General features: G+C 41.5%; 1 protein-coding gene across 1 annotated transcript in view; it reads right to left on the bottom strand.

The window, feature by feature from the left end:
- Positions 1-8,255: 8,255 nt before the first annotated feature.
- LOC142854830 (cell adhesion molecule CEACAM3-like) overlaps positions 8,256-23,394 on the bottom strand; it is a 110,041-nt gene continuing 94,902 nt past the window's right edge. The window contains exons 8-10 of the mRNA XM_075981208.1: positions 13,870-14,229; positions 11,011-11,370; positions 8,256-8,527 (exon numbers count right to left, since the gene is read on the bottom strand). Coding sequence (XP_075837323.1) covers positions 8,256-8,527; positions 11,011-11,370; positions 13,870-14,229 — 992 coding nt within the window. The remainder of the gene's footprint in view (positions 8,528-11,010; positions 11,371-13,869; positions 14,230-23,394) is intronic.

The raw sequence follows: 23,394 nt of genomic DNA, 5'->3' as shown, positions 1-23,394 counted from the left end.
GATCTCCCCTGGTAAGTCACCTCGTGGTGCTACACACATTATTAAAAATGGGTTAAAGCAAAATGTGAGAGTTATCCAGTAAGAGGCTAGAGTTAATGGGCCAAGCATTATTCAAAAAAATACAGTTTCCGTGTAGTTATTTTGGGTAAAGCTAACCGGGTGGCGGGAAGTGGCCTGCTGCCACTCATACTATGTGAAAGTTTATCTTGTTGGAAACATGACATAGCAGTGGGCCAATTTACTCTTTTCCTTGGGACTTTTTTTCTGGATGATTTGTCCTATTTCTTCAGATGTCTCATTTGTTCAATGGTGTTCAGATTCCTTATCTGGATGTCTTTATTCTCCTGAAAAGACAAAAAGCAAATCCCTTGACCAATTATAATTTTGGAGAGGTTTTCTTTTTTTGTTGTTTTTTTTTGTTTGCTTGTTTTAGTGTTTGCAAGTCACATATTTATTTTTACTTATCTTGAAATGTAATCTTTTTTTATTGAGAAAAGGAGAAAAAAACCAAGTTTACACCTCCTCCCAGCCTCCCATTTCCCTCCCCCTCCTCCCACCCTTCTCTCCCTCCCCCCACTCCTTTCCCCCTCCCTCTCCAGTCCAAAGAGCAGTCAGGGTTTTCTGCCCTGTGGTAAGTCCTAGGTCCTCCCCCCTCCGTCCATATCTAGGAAGGTGAACATCCAAACTGTATGGGCAGCTGAGGATAGGGAACCTGAAATGACCGTATCCTAGAGCAATACTGACGAATATCTTGCATATCATCATAGAACCTTCATCTGATGATGGATGGAGATAGAGACAGAGACCCACACTGGAGCACTGGAGAGGTTTTCTTTTTGCAAGTTATATCTGATTGAATTAGATGCATATGTCAATTTTATAGGTTACTTTAGATTAAAAGGCCATGCTGCTTGATGAACTATCATTTTTCTAATTAAGAGGTCTCTCTTGTTCAGATCGAATCTTTATCAATTTTGATGGTATCCACAGTTTTTCTTCTACTGTGGAAACAAAAGCAAAACCCCTTCCCCAATGTAACACATGTCCTGGTTTCCAATCTGAGGTCAACACATCTTTAAAGCATACCAGCTGATTTAATTCAGCAGATTTTTCTAGTGTCAAATGTATCTCCACAACTTTTGCTCCTTTTTCATTAGCATTTAGAAAATTCAGAGTTAATAAAACATTAAAAAATCTATTTCTGGGAAACATTATTATCCACTTCTGTTTATTTCACATATCCTTTAGAGTTTGATTTGATCTCTCTATAACTTTCTGCCCTGTATAATTCTGTGGTATACCTGAAATATGCTTTATATTATAATAGGCAAAAACTTTCACTTTCTTAGAGACATATGCTGGAGCACTGTCTGTCTTTATTAGAGCAGGTATACCTATGATATCCATAACTTCTAGCAAAAGTGTGATTACAGAATCAGTCTTTTCTGAACTCAAAGCAGCTGCCCATTGAAAACATGAATAAGTATTAGTGGTGTGCTGTATATATTTTAGTTTTTCCAAATTCTACAAAATGAAAAACATCCATCTACCAGATCTCATTCCTTTGAGTACCCTTAGGTTACTTCCTGCAGGTAGTGGAATTTGGTTGTATAAAGAAAAAATAGATAGGACATTTCTTCATAATTTCTTTGGCTTGTTGCCACATGATAAAAAAGTCTTTTTTCAGTCTTTGCTATTTACTTACATGGTGTTTCTTTTTATGAAATGCTGAGGTCTCCAGCACATTTTCCATAAATAACTGCATTACCTGTGCTAGAGGATCTGGAAGACCCATACGGGAGTGGATGAGTGTTATGTATATTGGATGATTCCTACTCCTGATTACATCTTATAACTGAATAAATAATAAAATAAACTCTATGTCATCTGGTATAAACGCAGCAGTTTCAATATGCAAAACAACTCTTTCTGCATGTTTAAAATCAGTAACTATGTTGAGAGGTTCCTTAAAATCCATTAATACCATGAGAATAGCATATAATTCTGACTTTTAGACAGAATCCTAAGGATTTAGATCCACTTTATTTAAATTTTCTGATTTGTAACATGCTTTTCCTGATTTATTTGTATCAGTATGGGATTTAAGGGCTCAAGGTATTAGTGTTCCATGTACAAAGTGAGAAGGACCTAGTTAGTTCTCCTTATAAGTATAATTCTCTTGCTTTGGGAATGTTTGTTGTTAATCCCCAACCCCCCCAAAATTACTGCAAGCTCTTTACCAGGATTCACTTTCTGCCAATAATTTTTCAATTTTATCATTATTAAAAGGTACTACAATTTCTGCTGGGTTTATTCTTGCTAATTGATAAACTCTTAATTTTCATTTTATAATTAACTCATAGATTTTTTAACAAAAGTTTAAATTTTTTACTCAGTTTATGTGAGAAAAGATTAATTCTGTGATAATATCTTCCTTCTGCATTAAAATTACTATAAGGGAATGTTAGGAGCATAACATGGCCAGAATGCAGTTAAGGTTTATACCAACATGATTCATGTGTGCCTTTTCTTCTAGGACTATTTCCTTGCCACCATCAAAATTTTATTTAATCAATTCATCAGGTTTTATCCTAATAGTGTGCCATAGATTATTAATGTCTCCTAGTAATCTTTAGTAAGTCTTTAAAAGTCTGAAATCAATCTCTCTAATTTTCACCTTTTTGGATCTCATCTTTTATAAATTCTAGTTGGTCTTAATTAATCAAAACCCAGAGTCAGGAATAGGAGAAAATGCTGAGAGATCAGAAAGATGAAGGAGCAAAACCACAGCCACCTAAAATACTCAACTTTCTAGCTGAAAAGGGACCGAGTTTCTCTCTTCTCATTCCTCTCTCCACTCAACCATATTATTTACTGTCCTCTGTACAGTCCTCCAGTTCTCTATAGTTATCTAGTGGCTAGCCCTACCCTCTGATTTTCAGACAAACAAGATATCAACACAAGTTGGAGAGAAGGATTCTTAGTTAGAACACTGGATACTCTTTCAGAAGCCATGGGATCAATTCCCAGCACCTAGAGGGTGGCTAACCATAACATTTAACTCCAATTCTAGGGAACTCAATGCCTTTACTGGACTCTGCATACATTGAATGTAGGCAGTACACAGACACACATGCAAGCAACTTTCATGAACATAGACAAATCTTGTGAAGTTTCTTTAAAAAATAAAAACCAAGGCTAGAGAGAAAGGAAAGGAATATTGGTCCCTTTATATTTCATGGAACACTGGGTCTATATCTTAAGCATGTGTGTTCATCACTTAGTTTCAGTGGCAGTTTCTGGATGGTTCTACAAATTTGGTGGAGTGAAGCAATGTGAGATGACATCCTTTCAATTACTGTTCATTAACAAGTCATTCACCCTGTATGGAATAGTATTGAAAAGGGTTTCTGAATGGTTCAACCCACTGTTTTCAGGTGTACTCATAATTAAGAACATTTTGTGGGTGGGGGATGCCTTCTCTATTTGTTACAATCCCTGGACTACTTTTTTCTCCTTTTATTTCTATAAGATTTATGTTATTTTATATATGCATATGTGCAATAGGAGCATGGGGCCCCTTTGTTCTGCTCCACCTGTCTAGCTTACATCCGAGAAAACCACACAGAAATTGTATTAATTAAATTAATGCCTGGCCCATTAGCTCTAGCCTCTTACTGGCTAACTCTCACATCTTGATTAACCCATTTCTATTAAATCTATGTATCACCATGTGACTGTGGCTTACCAGCAAGATTCTAACCTATGTCTGTCTCAGGCCAGAGATTCATGGTGTCTGCCTGTCTGTGCTCTTCTTCCTAGCATCCAGTTCTGTCTTCCCTGCCTACCTAAGTTTCTGCCCTATCAAAAAAACCAAGGCAGTTTCTTTATTCAACCAATGAAAGCAACATATAGATAGAAGAACCTCCCCGTCTCCCATTTCCCTCCCCCTCCCCCACTCCTCCCCCCTCCCCCACTCCTCTCCCCCTCCTTCATTCCTTTCCCCCTCCCTCTCCAGTCCAAAGAGCAGTCAGGATTCCCTGCCCTGTGGGAATTCCAAGGTCCTCCCCCCTCCATCCAGGTCTATGAAGGTAAGCATCCAAACAGGCTAGGCTCCCACAAAGCCAGTTCATGCAGTAGGATCAAAACCCAGTGCCATTGTCTTAGGCTTCTCATCAGCCCTCATTGTCCGCCATGTTCAGAGAGTTCAGTTTTATCCCATACTTTTTCAGTCCCAGTCCAGCTGGCCTTGGTGAGCTCCCAATAGTTCAGCCACACTGTCTCAATGGGTGGGTGCACCCCTCACGGTCCTGACTTCCTTACTCATGTTTTCCCTCCTTCTGCTCCTCATTTGGACCATGGGATCTCAGTCGGGTCCTCCAATGTGAGTCTCTGCCTCTATCTCCTTCCATCGATATGCAAGATCTTCATCAGTATGGCTATAGAATAGGGTCATTTCAGGTTCCCTCTCCTCAGCTGCCCAAGGAACTAACTGGGTACATCTCTCTAGACACCTGTGAGCCCCTCTAGAGTCAAGTCTCTTGCCAACCCTAAGATGGCTCCCTTAATTAGGATATATGCTTCCCTGCTCCCATATCCACCCTTCCTTTATCTCAATCATCCCATTCCCCCAAGCTCCCCCATCCTTCCCTTCTCACTTTTCTCTCCCCATTTCCCCTAACCCCCATCCCCACCGACCCCCAAGTTCCAAATTTTTGCATAGCAATCTTGTCTACTTCCAATATCCAGGAGGATGACTATATGTTTTATATGTGTATTGTGTTTACATTACAATCTTTCCAGCCCACCCTCTTCAACTCTACCTCCTCTTAGGATTTTTAAAATTGTTATTATTATCACATAAATATTTATGTATAAATTTATGAATATATAAATACACTCTGGTGTATCCAATTAGTGTTGTCCATGTTGAATTAGATGTTTTATCAGGGTCTCACCCCCGGAAATCACTGACACTCACTCTCTCAGAACTCATTAATTACCTGGAGCTTTTTATGTATGAGTGAAGTCTCTTGTGATTTCCCCATGTATTCTTGCATGACAATTGGTGTTGTCATTTTGCAGGTATATTTATGCAGCCATATTGTTGGATTTTCTTGGGTGTAACTTCCCAGTAAAATATAGAAGACACAATCTCACAATGCACAGGATGTCTTCTGCCCCTTACAGTACTTCCAATCCTCTTCTGAGATGTTCCCTGATCCTCAAATAAGAGGGTTGTGTTATACATAGATCAGGTGGGACTGGCTATCCCTCACCCTGTTCCTTAGTAAAGGCTTTATTGCTGTGAAGAAATACTGAAGCTATGACAACTCTTATTAAAGACAACATTTAATCAGGGCTTGTTTACATTTTAAGGGGTTTAGTCCATTATCATCACAGCTAAATCCATGGTGACATGCAAGCAGGCTTGGTGCTGGAGAATGAACTAGTGTGGGATTTCTTTTAAGCATCCTTCTTCATGTGGCCCCACATGGACTCAGACTCCACACTTAACAGGTGGACAGCCTAAGGGCCTTAATTGTCCACAGCCCAGAAAGTATTCCAACCTTGCTTTTACCTAAGTAGTTTTTTGTAGGGCCCCACCACAGCGCTGCTAACTGAATACATTGACTTGGAAATTTCCCAAGCACATGCATGCCTCCCACCCCCACTTCTGTATTCCTTGCCCCATGGTATCTCTTGTGCAGCTTCCGGTTTGTGCTCCTTGTCCAAGAGTTCTGGGTTTCTTGTTCCGTGTATGGAATAATTTAATTGCTTTTAGTTTGGGAAGCCAAGCATATTTCTCAGTATTTAACCAGTACCAAGGCGGGAAACTAAAGCAGCTCAGGGCCATTCTTGTCGCCACCAGTTGCATCACTGCTAGTCGAGACTCTGCAACCATGACACCTGCTGGACAACAAAGATTATTACACCCAAAACAATTTACCATATCTCATAACAAGTAATTGATAAATCAATATGGCAGACTACATTAACATTGAGACTTTTCCTAACGTTTTTGCTAATACTATGGGTTGTATTCAATAAAGCTTATATGGTTATGGTGATACATCCATTTATTGGGTATTGAGACTCAAGTTTTTTTCTTCATATCATATCTTAAGAAAGAATGTGACACTTTTAGAAATGATACAGTATTTACAGACCTATAATGAGCAGGCAGTTGACAGGATTAATACCCTCTTAGATGTCCAGAACAGTTAGGGAACACAAATAAATTCAAGTTGGACAATCATTTGGCTATAAAATAGACTTGCACATGACATGAACTTATTTTTGGAAAATCATAAAGATTCTACACAAGTTTCTGGAACTGGTGAACTCTGAGCTCTACTACTGTAAGCTAATATTGTGCACAAACAATCAAATGTTCTGTTTTGTCACATGCACAACAGAGCTAAGTAGCAAGGGAAACTCAAGTTGGACCCATATTCTTCCTGGGAAAAGAAATCGAAAAGATTTTATGGATGGACAGGTACATGTGTGTATGGGAACAGGAGGAAGCATGTGGGGGGAAGGTGGGACGAAAGGAGAGAGTACTTGGAGTAATAATTGGAATGGTGGGGGATTTGGGGAGCAATGTAGAAACCTACTACAGTGGAAATTCCCTGAAAACTACAAGAGTAACCCTAGTAAAGACTCTTAGAAGTGAGGGATAGATAGCCTAAAACAGTCATCTTCTACGCCTACAGAAGACTTCAAGCAGTTGAGCTTGACTCCAATTCAGCCACAAAATGTTCAATAGCCACAATCTGTCCTTTCTATAAGATTTACTTGGGTTATGGTGGAAGAGAACTTGTGATATTGGCCAAAAAATGACTGGTCCAAATTAAAGCCCATTTTATGAGAGGGAGTCCAGACCTGACACTGCCTGGATGGCCAGGAACCAGAGGCTCGACAGCCCAGAAACACAGATTAGAACCAAACATCACTGGAAAGACATTTCAATGAAACGATTACTAATGATATTCTGTTAGACTATTAGATCAAGTGCCCAGCCTAAGATGCCAGAGAGGCATCATTCAGCAACATATGAGAACAGATGCAGATACATACAGCAAACCATTTGGTGGCACCAGAGGAACCCCAGAGTAGAGGGGAAGGATAGGTTTTAGGAACCAGAGGGCTCAAGGACACCATGAAAAGATGGAACACAAAAACAATTATGCATGGCTAATGCATGGTCACAGAGAATACAGGGATAATCACAGACCTTTGAGCTTGTGCTTGGGCTCAGCATATAAGTTATTGTAGTGTAGATGGATATTCTTCTGGAACTCCTGACAGTGGAAGTGGGGGGGGGGAATTCTTATATTTTTACCTTCTCTTTGAACCCTTATCTTCCTACTGGGTTGCCTCTCGCAGCTATGATTTGAGAGATTGGGGCAAGTCTAATATAACATGCTGTACCATGTTCTAAAGATATCCCTGGAAATCTTGTTCATTTTTTGAAGGGAAACAGAAGAGGAATAGATCTGAGGTAAAGGAGAAATAGGTCTTAGGGAGGAGTAGAAGAAGGGAAACTGTAGTTGAGATGAATATATAAGAAAAGATTTTAAAATGAAAGAAATATGTATTAACAGGAAAAGTACTAATGAGATCGGTCCTAGTGTGAATGTCACTCACTATCATGATGAAAACAGTATGATGTGCCCTTATGTGAAGGAATTTAAATCTGTGCATCAAACAAACTGTGGATCAAAGCTATTTAAAAACCAGCTATGTCCATAGTGAGACATGGGCAGACCCTCCTCCTGTCACTCTTCCTCACTTCACATGGATGACTGGTGTGCAGTCAACATTGGACCTACATGGATTAGTTAAAAAGAATGTATTTGAACATATGAGAGTACGTTTTTTCTCAATGCAAATGATACACCATTTCCACAGCAGACTCAGAACTTCCAAAAGTTTGAGGGCTCCTGAAATCAGTTGCTATGAATTCTGAGGGATCACTATATATTTGAACCACAACCTAAGCTCTTACAACACTTGAAATTTTGTTTACCATATTTATGTCTCTATATTCCTTTTAAGACAACCTCACTTTAAATTCAGGTCTTCGCTTATATACATGTGTATCTCAAGATTATTGGGGTGTGTCTCCCAGCAGGCTGTACCTGAGTAATAACTAATCATTTTCACTACATAAATATTCTCTATTTTTATATCCCATTGATAAAGAAATGCCAGCATTCTACTGTGGGATGAGATGAAAGGTCACTCACTCGTCACGGCCAGGAGACCGGAAGACTGGTCTTCAAACCGAAGCGGTTGGAGATCTCACACTGATACTCTCCAGCATCCTCCCTCCTGACAGGATCTATTCTGAGTCCACACTTTGTTGGGGAAAGAGTCATCCTCTCTGTGAGCTGCAGATTCTTCTTCTTGTAGAGCCAACGGATGGAGACATCAGTGTTGGGTGAAACACAGGTGAAGATCACAGATGTACCTCCTGAGACTGTGGTGTCAGTGATTTGCACAAAGGGCTGTGTCACAGGCTCTGTGAAGAAACAGAGAATACCAAATGACAGTCATCCAGAGAGTTCAACCAGGCCCTCTTTAGTTCATACTATATAAATCTTCCAGGAGGGAGAATTTGAAGCTGGTACTATAGACATATCTCATGCTTTGTATCTGCGAGTTAGTAACTGTGTGACTCTGATTCGGGCACTGTTTTCCATGTCTCAGTTTCCATGTATTAGGACACATAGTGAATGATCATTGCCATATCTAAGTGTTAAGCTTAGTTATGAGCAATGGTTTGACCTTGAGTTGGGGCAGCTGCTCACATCAACAGCATCTGTTACTATCTGCCTCCTCTGTCTCTTCCCTTAGTGCCTTGACCTTCCTGTGAATTCTCATAAGCCCATCAGAGCAATAGGCTAATTGCGCAAACCCCTGTCCACTCAGTGTTAGAAGAAGGAGATGCAAAGGTGAACTATCTTACCCAGCTGTCATGGCTGTACACAGCTGATTCTATACTCCAGGAGACAGTCAGTCCCATGACTTGAACAGTCAGTAAAGCCTTGTTCCTGCCAGTTCTAACCAAAAATCTAAACAGTTAAAAAATCTCCCCAATGTGATCTTGATTCATGCCAGGGGCAATGTTTTGGAGTTAGAGATTCCTGGTGATCTCTATGAAGATCCCATGGCTTCATCAACCAGGGACTGTCTGACTCCCACACTCTTCTGGGTACATGTGCATGGTGCAAACTCCAAATGTCTGCACTGAGGATGACATCCTGGGGCTGAGTTTTCCCAGCACAGGTCCTTCTCTCTGCAGGTAAAGACAGGTGAGTAGTTCTGATCTACAGTTTGTCTACCCAATGTGTGTCTTGCAGTAGAAACGCAAACCCCAGTGTGGGGACACAATGCAGTGGGAGAAGAGCAGGCACAGCCAAATCCTGACAGGTTAGTGTATGAAACAGGATGAACCGCACCCAGGACCATAGTCACTTACTCTTTACATAAAATTTCACGTATGCTTTTTCAGTTTTGAAATCTTTGTTTAAAACTTCTAGTGTGTAGATTCCTGCATCTTTTTCAGTGACATCCTGGAGCAACAGAGATCCATTTTGGAACGCCATCCCTTTTGTTCTCTGTGCAACGTCCCAGGAGATGGAAGGCACGGCTCTGTTGAGTTTAAAAATTGGGCTCCCATCCTTTGATTTGTGCCAGGAAAAGGCTTGCGCATCTTCTGGAAGATTATGAACTTGGAGAAGTACGTCTTCACCTTCAGAAACATACCGAGGCTCTGCTTGGATCATGAGTTGGGAAGAAGTAAGAGTGTCACAGAACAGAGAATGGGAACCTGGGAGGGAAAGAGAAAAAAAAAACATCACATAGGGATCATTGTGCTTGGTGAAAAGATAGTGACCTCCAACCAGACTGAGCAAATGGATTCATCACTCAGCCTAGCATTGCAGGTGTGTGAGGGTCTATCCCATGTAATGAAGGCCAAAAACATGACCTTTCCTCACCTTTCAAAACCCCTCCTTTCCAACAGTGCCCCTGAAAGTGCCATCCCTCTGCATAGAATTGTCCTCTTGGGTGTCTACTTGGATTCTACTTCACTACCCTCAGGCAGATACTGCACACACTCATGCACAGTAAGGTTTGAGATGATGTCTCCCCTGAGCTCAACAGGTCTGGAACTTGCAATCTCTACAATTTTTTTCTTCAGTTTCCTTTGAGACAACACTCAGCTCCTGACTTCACCTAATAGATGTTCTTGCTGAACTGTCAAGTGACTCTTAGGTCTGGGGTTGTGTGGGGGCTGGGAATAGTCTGATCTTCAAGTCAGTCTCAGCTCTTTTAAAGGCTTAGGTACTAGGCTGGCTGGTTTTATGTCAGTTTGACACAAGTTACAATCATTTTGCAAGACAAGGCTTCAGTTGAAAATGCAATCACCTGGTTGGCATGTGGGCAAAATTATACCACATTTTAAAAATTGGGGATAAATGCAAAAGGATTCAGACCAATGCAGTCAGTTCAAGTATTGGGAACCGAATCCTGAATAATAAAAGAGAGCAGGCTGTGCCCTGAAGGGCTGGCACACAGGAAGCACTTCTCCGTGGTCTCTGTACCAGTTCCTGGATTCCGTTTATGACACTCAACATGGATGTTCTAAAACCATGTCCCCTATCAGCTTAAAGAGGATGTAAGAGTGTTGCAGTGAAAATGTTCCCCTGAGTCACATTTTTACTCAAGCCTTGAAAAGATGAAAGTATGCAGTTCTCCTTGATCTAGAACCCCAATAGACTAGGCTGACTCTGCCATGTTAGACTGAGTTAATTTCCATCAAGTTATACTTTGATGCAAATGAAAGATGGAAGCTGTTCTATGGCCATTTGTCTCTAGCAATGCGTCCTGTGCTAAGCACTCTGGGGACACAGAGCAGAGGAAAGAGAGGCTAAGCCAGTCACAGCAGTCCTGTGTGACTAAGCCCCACCCAGCACTGAACAATCACAGAGAATCACTTACTGTCCACCTGGAGTTGCACTTGTGCCTCTTCAATTCCCATATCTGTTCTCAGAATTCGGAGTGTGTACAATCCATGGTCTTTCTCAGTGACATCATAAAGCAGCAGGGATCCATCACTGTGCAATGTCTCTCTGCCACTGTATGCAGGCCCCCACACAGTTGGTTTCTTGGCTGGTACAGGTTGCGTAGCCAAAAGGTTCTTGGAGTCAACCTCTCCTTTATACCAGAGAAACTCTAAAATATTCTCCGGGGGATTGTGTACAAGTAGAAGAGCACTTCCCCCTTCAGCAACGCTGGATGGTAGTGATTCAACAGTGGTCTGGGCAGAGGGAGCAAGGCACCCACACTTCCAAAGGAAAGCTAGAAGGTAAAAGAGAAGTCCACCTAAGTTGGGTCTTTTCTATTTGCCTAACATGACGTCCTGTGTCCTGAGCAGCTGTGTCCATTGCTCAGCCTAGGTTTCTGGGTGAGTTTCTTCATGTCCTACTTGGTAGAGATCTGCCCATGCCCTTTAAATTCTCAGTGTCCCCACACTTGTCATTTCCACTATATGGGTCTCTGTCTTCAGTTGTCAGCATGGCTGTGTCTTACTGGATCAGATCCCTGCTCACATTGACCCCAATTACCCCAATGGTGTTGGGGTGATGCCTGCCCATGGATTTATTTAAGAAACTTAGATTTATGGATAGAGTATTAGATCATCCAATTTGTTTTGATTTTTTTGCTCTTGTTTCCATATTATAGTTGTATGTGGGTAGTGGAAGGGCTGGTCTAGTGTGTGTTGTGGGGACGTGCAGACACAGTACTTACATGGAGGTCAGAAGATGTCAGTTCATTGGTCTCCACATGCCAGACAATGAATCAAATGCCTATATCTTTGGACCATGTCACTGATCCACACCAGCTTGATTTTTTTTTTAATTTGGGCCATCAAGCTGTATTCTATCTCCAGAATACTGTGGTTATGCTTACAAATTTTGGAAAAAAACAATGTCTCCCCAACCCTTACTGATTAGTATTCAAGAAGAGAATCCAAGCTTTGAGCCTCTCCCGCACTCTGTATCTTCTCCCCTACAAACGCAGAGACTCCTCTCGTGTCTTTGTGCCATTCAGGAGACTACAGACAGCATGTCAGTTCTCTGCCCTCACACACTGTCTCCTTACCTGTGAGTAGAAGCCCCTGAGGTGTGGTGCACCCTTTGCTGAGGAGTATGGAAAGGGGCCTCTATTGTCTGCGTAGGCTGATCTCTCATTCCTCTGAGGTGTCTGCTCCAGCACAACTCACAAGCTCTGCTGCCCTTCCCGCATATGAGCTGAGCCCTAACCCCAGGAAGGAGCACCTCCCAGAGTATAATGAGGGTGGGTCTGTGTTTAAAACACTGCTCTGCCCCACCACTTTCAGCACTGCTTCCTGCTCATTTGTCGTCCCCTCCTTATGTTTATGTCATCTAGAATACAGAGTTAGAATAAAGGGTAATGGCCATCCCTGTGACATGACCCACAACTGTGTAACAAAGAAGCCCAGCTGGGTGCCCAGTCTGCCCTGTGTATTCAATGCTCTGGAAACATGGAATTTGCTCCCACCAGGAAGGTGACAAAACTGACTTTGAGGCTCCAAAGGGACCAGGTGAGTGATGTGTGTGGAAAAGAATAAATATACTCCCCCTAGAATCACAGTCAGACTGGGTTCTGACAGAGATAAAAGCCTCAGGATGTGACATGAGTCTCAGATCTTGAGTGTGTGAGAGGAAGTGACCTATTTCCCGGAAAAGGGCTTTGAGATTCTTTATCATGTGCAAGATGTTCAGGACCATGATCCTACTTCCTCTGTTTGCTGAGCTGTGTAACAGGTCTGCCCACATGCTCCATAACCTTTCTGAGATACCTTGGAATACTGTTTAGTTGATTCCTCTAGGATATCATGTATTTCCCAAAGGGAACACATAAATAGCGGGAAACAGAACATGATCTCCTGAAAGGGCAGCAGACACATTTATCAGCTGTTATGAGAATGCTGAGACCATGATTTTTAGATCTGCAAAAAAGCGGGGGGGGGGGTGGAACCAGGCTACAAGGATAGTTCCTGGTTCATGCAAATAAATACCTTTCTGGCAGTTCATGTGTGCCCGAAGGAGAGAATTCCTCAAATGGGACTCCGGGAACAAGCACTTGTCAGGAAAACCCGTGTCCTTAGTCCCTCTAATTGGGCACCAAGACTTTCATGTAAAACCCATGTGCCCAAGAGGACAGTAGTCAATGGCCTGGACACCTGTTGAACTGTGCTCCCCTGCTGACTCTCTAGAGAAGACGCCCAAGGGATGGAGCACAGTAGTACAACCAAGGCTCTCAGGACAGTGCACAGTCTAATCCCACACCATCACAAGACTCTGACTACTAGGGAGCACTCTTCCCTACCACCAGAAAGTCAAAATCCAACACCTATCAATTGCTTCTTTCTCATGGACACATGGAGTGGAGTCTGGGACAGAGGTCTTGAGGCAGGGCATTCTGGAGCTCACACCTCTGTGAGGATTCCATTTTTTTCTTCAGCCATGCACACTGTTAATTCCCTCGGAGTCTTTCTCAAGGAAACATTCCTGGTAAGAACTCCTAGAGTCTAGACAGAGATTGATTTCCTTGGATGAACTACCCATCACACACCTACCTGTGTGCAAGGTGAAGTCAAATGAAAGATTCTGATCTATTGCCATTAATCTACACCTTGTGTGTCCTGCACTAAATGGTGAGACCACAACATGGTGGCACAATACACAGGGAAGTTAGGCACAGACTATTCTCCTGTGTGTGTCTAGTGAAACAAACCTCACCCAGCTCACAGATTCACAATGAATCACTTACCATACACATTGAGGTACACGTTTGCTGTTGATATGATTTTTCCACTTCTATTATAGGTTCGTAGGGTATAGAATTCTGTGTCCTTCAGGTTGACCTTCTCAAACAGCATGGATCCGTTGTAATATATTGTCTGTCTACTGCTGTGTGCAGGACCTGGCCTGCTTAAACCTTTGTGCAGTGCATATGTTGCAATTTCTTCTGCCTCATCTCCTAGCCCTTTGAACCAGGCTAAGGATTCAATTTCCCCTGGCAGATTGTGGACAAGGAACAGGACATCATCTCCTTCAGACACTATGGGTGGCACTGATACAGTGGTCTCATGGGCAGTGGCGGAGAGGAGCCAGAAGGTTAAAAGGACGGCTAGAAGAGAATTGAGAAAAAAAAAACACCAATATTAAATGGGTGTGGTCACCACTCAGCATTGCTGTGTGCATAGGTTGTGCCCACCCTCCTTCGCCGGCATGAGCACCATGGCTTCCATTCACTCAGAGTGTCTGAATATGTCATTACTCCTTAGGATTTCTGTGCTCAGATGTCTGTCTGGTTCCCTGACTCGGTGTCCCTTATCCATCCTCTCATAGAGTATATATGTAAGGATCACTGCCTCTCTGAACTCCTCCTCTGGAGAGTCCTCACTTTCTGTTTTACTCTCTGTTCTTTTTGTGATTTTCTTCAACCTGAGGCTTCATCTTTAGGGTTTACTGACATCAAGTCCACTGGAACCAGGGCTTTTTGTTTGTTTGTCTTTAGGTTTTAATTTTGGTTTTGTTTTTTGAGACAGGGTTCTCCTTGAAGCATTGACTGTTCTAGAACTTGCTCTGTAGACCAGGCTGGCCTGATCACCTGCCTCTGCCTCCCTAGTGCTGAGATTAAAGGCCTGAGCCACCATCAAGCAGCAGAACCAGGAACTTTTAAGGGTAGGATCCTGGAAAAGATTCAGACACAGTAGGCAAAAGAAAAAAGGAAAGAAGGAAAGAAGAATGTGCCTTCTGCGATTTTTTTCATAGTTCCTAGTTTTGGAACTTAGGACAATGATTAAGTTTAAGTGTGAAAAAAATACTTTTAGATATTTTATGCTAATTTGTGCATGTATTTGTGAAGGCTGGTGTCTCCTTGTGTATGCCACAAATTTGTGTGGGCACATGTGCCAAGGTGTGCATGTGTGGGTACATGCCCCAGCACCTATGTGGAGGGCAGAGTAGAGCCTGCAGGAGTCTGTTCTCTCCATCTACTGCATGGGAGCTGAGGACCGATTTCAGGTTATCGCATCCTCCCACACTGAAACATCTCTCTAACCCTTCCCTGTTTGATTTCTATTTGGAGGGTCATGCTGTCAGAGTGGATAACAAGCTGTCTTCAGAACATTACAACCAATAAAGTTCACTGTGAATATGGAGTGCTTGAGGCTTTTCTCTTACCATCATCACCCCCTGTCCTCTGAGAGCTTCTGGATGCTGAGCCTCTGTCCCTTACTGTACCTTATGCACCAAAGCTGCAAACAGAAACCTTGAGTCTCCTCCCAAGATCCTGTCCTCCTCCAGTCTGCCCCTGAGTCTCCCTCCCCACACAGTCAGGAAGTGGGTACCCTTACCTGTGAGCAGAAGCCTCTGCCAGGGGGTACACCCCTTGCAGAGAAGCACAGAGGACTCCATCAATCTTCTCACTTGCTGTCCTCCGTCTGAGAAGAGCCTCAGCTCCAACACAGAACTCAGACTCTGCTGTTCTTCCTCCTTCTGGGCTGAGATTCTTCTCAGAAAGGAGCACTTCTCAGAATCCAATGGGCTGTGAGTGGTGGGGTTTGAGTCCAAGGCACTGCTCAAGCCCTTCCACTCTCAGTGGTGCCCTGTATCCTTCTCAACTTCCCTTTATGTTTCTCAACCAGCATAATTTCTGCAGCAAGGCTGATAAGCATCCCCATGGCCTCAGGAACAATGGCTCATCCTGGGACTGACATCTGCTCTGATTTTGCCTGGGGTCTGTCAGCACAAAGCGAGGAGCATTCACCATGTTTATGTCTTTGTGACACACAGACCCAGCTGAGCACTCAGTCTACCCCCTGTTTTGTTTTTGTTTTGTTTTGTTTTATTTTTTTGTTTTGTTTTTTGTTTTTTCTTAATCCCTGCAGAAAAGGGACAGAAATGTCCCTGAGAGCTAGAAAAAGACCAGCTGAGTGATGACTAAGGATGAAGATCAGTGCTTTAAAACTAATGCCACCAGTCAAATTAATTCTCCAGGAAAGAGGCCAAGGAGAAGTTGGTTGAGAGGTTCCATGTGCTCAGTCTTGGGAAAGAGGTGACCTGTGTGTCCTTGAAATCGAAAGTACTGTGGGCTTCTTCCTAAGGAGGCTTCCAAGGCAACATTCTAGCAATATGCTTTGGCTACTCACATGTCCTTTCTGACCTTCCGGTCACCTTTACCCTTTGTTACCGATGGGAATGATGTCTTCTTTTGAGAAATGACAGGAGGGAGGAGACCTTCATGGTTCCCATGCAGAAAGGTGTTCTCAGACAAAGGAAGGAGCCAGTAGGTTAGAGTACATTTTAGAGAAGGAGCTTAAGGTGAGTAGGGACAGAGAAGGAAAACAGTCTCCTAGGTCATAGCTCAGGGAAACAATTTTCATAGCATTGAGCAGATGCTGGTGATCACTGGAAGAACGGAAGTCTCATCTTCAATGCTAACGGGAAGCATGGTCAAGAAGCCAAATGAGAGATTCCCTGATATTCTCGGCACCGGTGGCATTCAAGGATCGTCTTCCTGATCACTGTGCTCTTCAGGACTCCTAATTCCTTCTACTGTAGGATGGATCTAAACAGGGTTCCAGATTTGTCCTGGAAAGCCCTGGACTAAAGCTGGAAGTAGTGTGAATCCAGAGGATGGGCATTCTCAGGAGGAGCCTTGTGCCCAGGAAATTTTGAAGGAAAGTCCTAGGACATTTCTCTTGAGAGTAAAAGGACAAAACACAACAGGCCATGGGGTTGAATGCTTTTAATCCAAGCACTCATGAGGCAAAGGCAAGTGGATCTCTTAGATGCAGACTAGCCTGGTCTATGGAGCAAGTTCCAGAATATCTGGAGCTACACAGAAGAATCCTGTCTGGAAAAAAAAAACAGGAGACACTAAAATAATAGACTGTACATGCACTTTCAGACCAGTCACTGCTGTCTCAATCCCACCTTCTCTTTGTCCAGAGAGTACTCAGGGGTATAAATCACATCGAGTCAAATAGATGTGCCTCCCCTATAATGTGCTCTATGCTTCTTTCTCTTGTTGTGATAAAAACACCCTGAAAAGGAGCGGTTTAGGAGAGAGACTAGAGTCCATTACCTTTCTGGTACTGTGCTATATTGTAGCACTGAAGGAATTCAAGGCAGAAAACATGCTGCTTGCTGCCTCATTCGCAGACTCACACTCTGACCCATACTTAGCTAGCTTTCTTATACAACCAAACACCATCTGCATGGAAATCATGCTGCCCACAGTGGACTGGCCCCTCCTAGGTCAATTAAGACAATCATTCAAAGAAATGTACACCCTGATTTGGTTGAGACTGTTTTCTTTTCTGTTGTTACTGTTTTATTTATTTTTGCATCGTGACTGCATTTTCCCCTCTCTCCACTGAGACACCTATCTGTTATTATACAATAAAATATAGTTTTTATTGCTATATTTCTATAACAGAGCTTGAAATTAGGGATGATGATACCACCAGAAATTCCATTATTGCACAGAATTGTTTTAGCTATCTTACATGTTTTGTTTTTCCATAAGAAGTTGAGTATTGTTCTGTAAAGAATGGTGTTAGAATTTTGTTGGGAATTACATTGAATCTGTAGATTGTTTTTGTAAGATAACTATTTCACTATGTTAATCCTAATGGGGAATATTTCCATCTTATGATATCTTCTCCAATTTCATTCTTCAAAGACTTGAAGTTCTTGTCATAAAGGTCTTTCACTTGCTTTGTGTCTTAGTCAAGGTCTCTACTGCTGTGAAGAGAAACCATGACAACATCTACTCTTATAAAGGAACATGTTTAATTGGTGTGGCTCACTTACAGTTTCAGAAGTTTGTTACATTGTCTTCTTGGAGTAGAGCATGTCAATATGCAGACATCTATGGTACTTGAGAAGTATCTGAGAGTCCTGCATCTTCTAGGCAACAGGAAATGACTTGTCTATCACAGCAGCAAATCTTGACCCAAAAATATTTCAAAGCCTGTCCCCACAGTGACACACTTCCTCCATAAAGGTCACGCCTACTCCACAAAGCCACACTTACTAATATTGCCACTCCCTTTAGGGGACATTTCCTTTTAAACCACTGTACTTGGTTAGACATACAATAAGGTTATTTCTATTATTTGTGGATACTGTGAAGGGTGATTTTTTTTCTCAGCCAGTTTATCATTTGTATATTGGAGGACTACTTATTTTTGAGTTACTTTTAACCAGTCACATCACTGTAGGGCTTTTTTTTATCATCTCTCAGGGTTCCCTAGTAGAATATCTGGGCTTGGTTATGTATATAATCTTATCATCTGCCAACAGTGACACTTTGAATTCTTCCTTTCCAATTTATATCCCATTGATCTCCTTCAATTGCCTTGTTGCTCTAGCTAAAACTTGCAAAAATTCTCTTGAAAAATTTGGTGAGAGTGGATAGCCTTGTTTTTTATTTTAGTGAAATTGCTTTAGGCTTTCCCCACTTAGTGTGATATTGGCTATTGGTTTGCTGTAGGGTGCCTTTATTATGTTTAGATACGTCCCTTGTATCTCTGTTCTCTAAAAGACATTTATCATGAAGGAGTGTTGGATTTTTTTTTCAAAGGTTTTTTTTTCAGCATCAAATAAGATGATCCAGCGGATTCTTTTTCTTTCAGTTTGTTTATATGGTGGCTTACACTGACAGATTTTCATAGGATGAGCCAACCCATCTTCTCTGGGATGAAACCACAACATCATGGTGGATCATCTTTCTGATGTGTACTTGGATTCTGTTTGTGAGTTCTTTTTTTTTAAGTTTTTTTTTTTATTGATAAAAGAAGAATAAAGAAAAAAAACAAATTTCCACCTCCCCCCAGCCTCCCCTTTCCCTCCCCCTCCTCCCACTCTTCACCCCCTCCTCCCACTCTTCTCCCCCTCCTCCCACCCCTCTCCCCTTCCCCCCACTCCTCTCCCCCTCTCTCTCCAGTCCAAAGAGCAGTCAGGGTTCCCTGCCCTGTGGTAAGTCCTAGGTCCTCCCCCCTCCGTCCATATCTAGGAAGGTGAACATCCAAACTGGCTAGGCTCCCACCAAGCCAGCAGATTGCGTAGAATCAAAACTGCGTGCCATTGTCCTTGGCGTCTCATCAGCCCTCATTGTTCGTCATGATCAGAGTTCAGTTTTATCCCATGCTTTTTTTCGTAATAGTCCAGCTGGCCTTGGTGAGCTCCCAATAGATCAGCTCCACTGTCTCAGTGGGTGGGTGCACCCCTCGTGGTCCCGACTTCTTTGCTCATGTTCTCCCTCCTTCTGCTCCTCATTGGGACCTTGGGAGCTCAGTCCAGTGCTCCAGTGTGGGTCTCTGTCTCTATCTCCATCCATCGCCAGATGAAAGTTCTTATCCAAGAGGGTAACGATATGTTTTTCCTTGTGTTCACCTTCTTACTTAGCTTCTTTAGGTTCGCCAATTGTAGATTCTGTGACCCCTATTTATGGCTAGAAACCAATGATGAGTGAGTACATCCCATGTTCTTCTTTTTGGGTCTGGGATACCTCACTCAGGATAGTGTTTTCTATTTCCATCCATTTGCATGCAAAATTCGAGAAGTCATTGTTTTTTACCGCAGCGTAGTACTCTAGTGTGTATATATTCCATACTTTCTTCATCCATTCTTCCATTGAAGGGCATCTAGGTTGTTTCCAGGTTCTGGCTATTACAAATAATACTGCTATGAACATAGTTGAACAAATGCTTTTGACATGTGATAGAGCATCTCTTGGGTAAATTCCCAAGAGTGGTATTGCTGGGTCCAGGGGTAGGTTGATCCCGAATTTCCTGAGAAACCGAAACACTGACTTCCTGTTTGTGAGTTCTTAATGAGAATTGTTGCACCTAACTTCCAGAAGGAAACTGATCTGTAATCCTCTTTCTTTGTTGAGGCTCTGAGTGATTTGGGTATTAAAGTGACTGTGGCCTCATAAAAAGAATTTGGAAATGTTTTTTTCTGTTTATATTTTGTGGAATAATTTGAGGAGTATTGGTATTAGCTCTTATTTGAAAGCCTGGTAGAATTCTGTGCTAAAATCATCTGACCCTGGGCTTCTTGTTTGGGAGACTTTTAATCACTGCTTCTATTTCCTTGGGAGCAATAGGTCTATTTAAATTGTTCATCTGATTATGATTACCTATTGGAACCATTTGACTGGTTGGTTATGAATGATTCAGAATAACTTTAGTATTTATTCATCTATGACAAGTAATCAAAAATAGAATAATATGTATCAGAACCCATATGGGTTTATCAGGCCCTCTAGCGCAAGGTAATGATGAAATTGTTCAACTATTAATGGGGAATGTGCTAGATGCCTCAGAATTTAATAAGAAACTCCATGTTAACATAAATGGTTTGAAAAAAGATTTTTCTATCACTTGGCAACAAGCCAAGGAAATTATAAGGAAATGACCTTCTTGTTTTTATAGGACCAATCTACACCACAGAGAGGAAGTCAAAGGGCATTCAAAGAAATAAAATTTGGTAAGTGGTTATGTTTTATTTTTCAGAGTTTGGAAAATTAAAATATGTGCACCACTATATATACATATATATATATATATATATATATATATATATATATATATATATATATATATATTCAGGATTTCTATGGGCAATTGCTTTAAGTTCTGTGATGGTTGATTCTGTAATTACACACTTTTTAGGATTCATGGCCATTATGGGAATACCTGTACACATGAAGACTGAAATGCTCCGGCCTATGTCTCTAGTTAAATAAAACAACTTTTTTTGCATATTATGACATAAAGCATCTTACAGGTATATGCCACAATCATACAGTACAAGCAGTTTTAGAAGGATCTAACCACACTTTAAAAGAAATGCGTACTAAACAGAAAAGAGTAACAAACACCCTCAGAGATAGATTAAACAGTGTTTTATTACCTTTAAATTTTAAATGCTAATGAGAAAGGAATGGCTGAGGAGGGACATTGAATAGTAGAAAAATTCTTATTGAGTTGAATCAGCCTGGATATTTTAAAGATGTGTTGGCTTCAGATTGGAAACCAGGATATGTTTTAAACTGCATAAAGGTTTTGCCTTTGTTTCTACAGGAAAAGAAAAATCTGCAGAGACCATCAAGATTGATAAAGATCAGATTTGAACCTGGGAGGCATCCTGAATAAGGAAACGCAAGACAGCTTGGTCATTCTGTCAAAAGCACATTATAATGATGAAACATACCTTTCATATGATCAGGCATGAAAAAAATCAAACTAGTAACTTGAAGTAAGTGATAATCTGCAAAAGGCACACTTGCCTTGCTGGCATGAAATGAAAAATGGGTTTCTTAAACTCTATGTTTTAACTGCATATTAGGGTATTAGACTGTATTCCTTGTGGCCCAAGCCATCTTGGACATCAGATTTTGAGTTTTCTTCTTAAGTAAAAAGGATATTTTTATTGTTTGGTGTTAAAAACACAGTTAATGGATTTAAATGTTTTAAGTAAATTCAAATGGTCACAACAGTTTGAATTTGTTTTCTAAATCTCTAAGAATTGGCAATGCACAGATTAATAGAAATGAGTTAACTAAGATATAAGAGCTAGGCAGGAATACATGTAATCTGTTTTCTAAACAGTGTTGTAATTAATATAGCTTCCTTGTGATTTTTCAGGTCTGGGTACCAGGAAATGGTACTCCCTCCATTTATACTGATTTGAACATTTTACGCAACTTTCAACCCAAAAATACTTAATCATAGGAATACCAAATACACACAAGCAGTACATTGTGGAAATCTTGGTAGAAATACCTTCATTATTGTAGTTTTATTGTGTTAGAATTAAATGCTTTTCTTTTAATTTAGATGAAAAGGGGAAATATTGCAGGATATTTAATAACACTGTGAAATCTGAGGTTGCAATCTTAACTGGACAAACCTGTTTCTAATTGTGGTGTCCCTCAGTCCCAGCACAGACTTTTCTTTGTTTCTTTGTATTGATATCAGCCCTCAATTTGATTATTTTTCTGCTGTTGTCTACTCCTTTTGGGTGTGTTGCTTCTTTTTGTTCTAGAGTTAGCAGGTCTACTGTAAAGTCACTAGTATGAGGCCTATATAATTCCTTTATGAAGGCTCTTAGTGCTGTTAACTTTTCTCTTAGCACTACTTTCATTGTGTCCCACAACTTTGGGTATGTTCTGCATTCATCTTCATTAAATTCTAGGAAGTCTTTAATTTCTTTCTTTGTTTCTTCCTTGGCTCACCAGTAATTCAGTAGAGAACTGTTCAGTTTCCATGACTTTGTAAGCTTTTTGATGTTTCTGTTGGTGAAAACCAGCTTTAATCCACAGTGGTCTGATATTATTCAGGGGGTTATTTCAAGTTTCTTTGGAGACCAAGGATACAGTCTTCTTTGAAGACGGTTCTATTATGTGCTGAGAGACGGTATATTCTTTTGTGTTTGGGTGAAATGTTTGGTAGATATCGCTTAGGTCCGTTTGCATTATAACATCTGCTAGTTTCCTTAATTCTCTCTTTATTCTCTGTCTGAACAACCTGTTCATAGGTAAAAGTGTGATGTTGAAGTCTCCCACTAAGTCCCAATAATGTTTCTTTTACAAAGGTGGATTCCCTTGTATTGGGGACATAAATGTGTGTTGATGAACTAGGAAAGCTTGTGTTAGGATTCAGGCATTATGCTGGCCTGCCTCCTGTCACCTAGCTAGCCAGCCCGGAGTCCCATGGCTGCTATGTCACTGCTTATTCTGCATACAGGTACAAAAGGTCCCTTTAAGGGATAGGCTCCACCCATTACTGATCTCTTTTCTCTGTTGTCTGAAGTAACAAACAGGCCTTTGCACTTCTGTCTCTCTTGCTATTCTCTCTTTCTATGTTTCACTCTATCTCTCTTTCTCCTTCCCCCTTTTCTCAATAAATATTCCACTTAAGTTTTGTCGGCATGGCTTATTTGTCTCTCATCCTCCACACAGCTTCTGACTCCCACCAGTCAAGGTCTTTCTCAGGCAGTTATACAAACTCCAAGGTTCAGTCTCATGGCATATAAATACAGTGGTGCCAGCCTCTACCAGGCTCTGCAAGTGGGCAGACTGGAATATGCGAGAATCCTGTCCTTTGACTGGCCACTTTCCAGATCACCCATCTGCTGGGATAGTAAGCACAACACCAGCTAAGGTTGGTAGATTCCTCCCTGCTCCCCAATTGGATTTTTCTGACAATCACCACTGGCATTACCTACAAGTGGGGCTTTATGGCCTAGCACCTTAGGGCCCCCTGATTTAACA

This window comes from Microtus pennsylvanicus, chromosome 1 (genome assembly GCF_037038515.1).
Source record: "Microtus pennsylvanicus isolate mMicPen1 chromosome 1, mMicPen1.hap1, whole genome shotgun sequence".
NCBI lineage: Eukaryota > Metazoa > Chordata > Mammalia > Rodentia > Cricetidae > Microtus > Microtus pennsylvanicus.
Note: the sequence above shows the minus strand (reverse complement) of the source record. Positions and strands in the feature narration are given on the sequence as shown.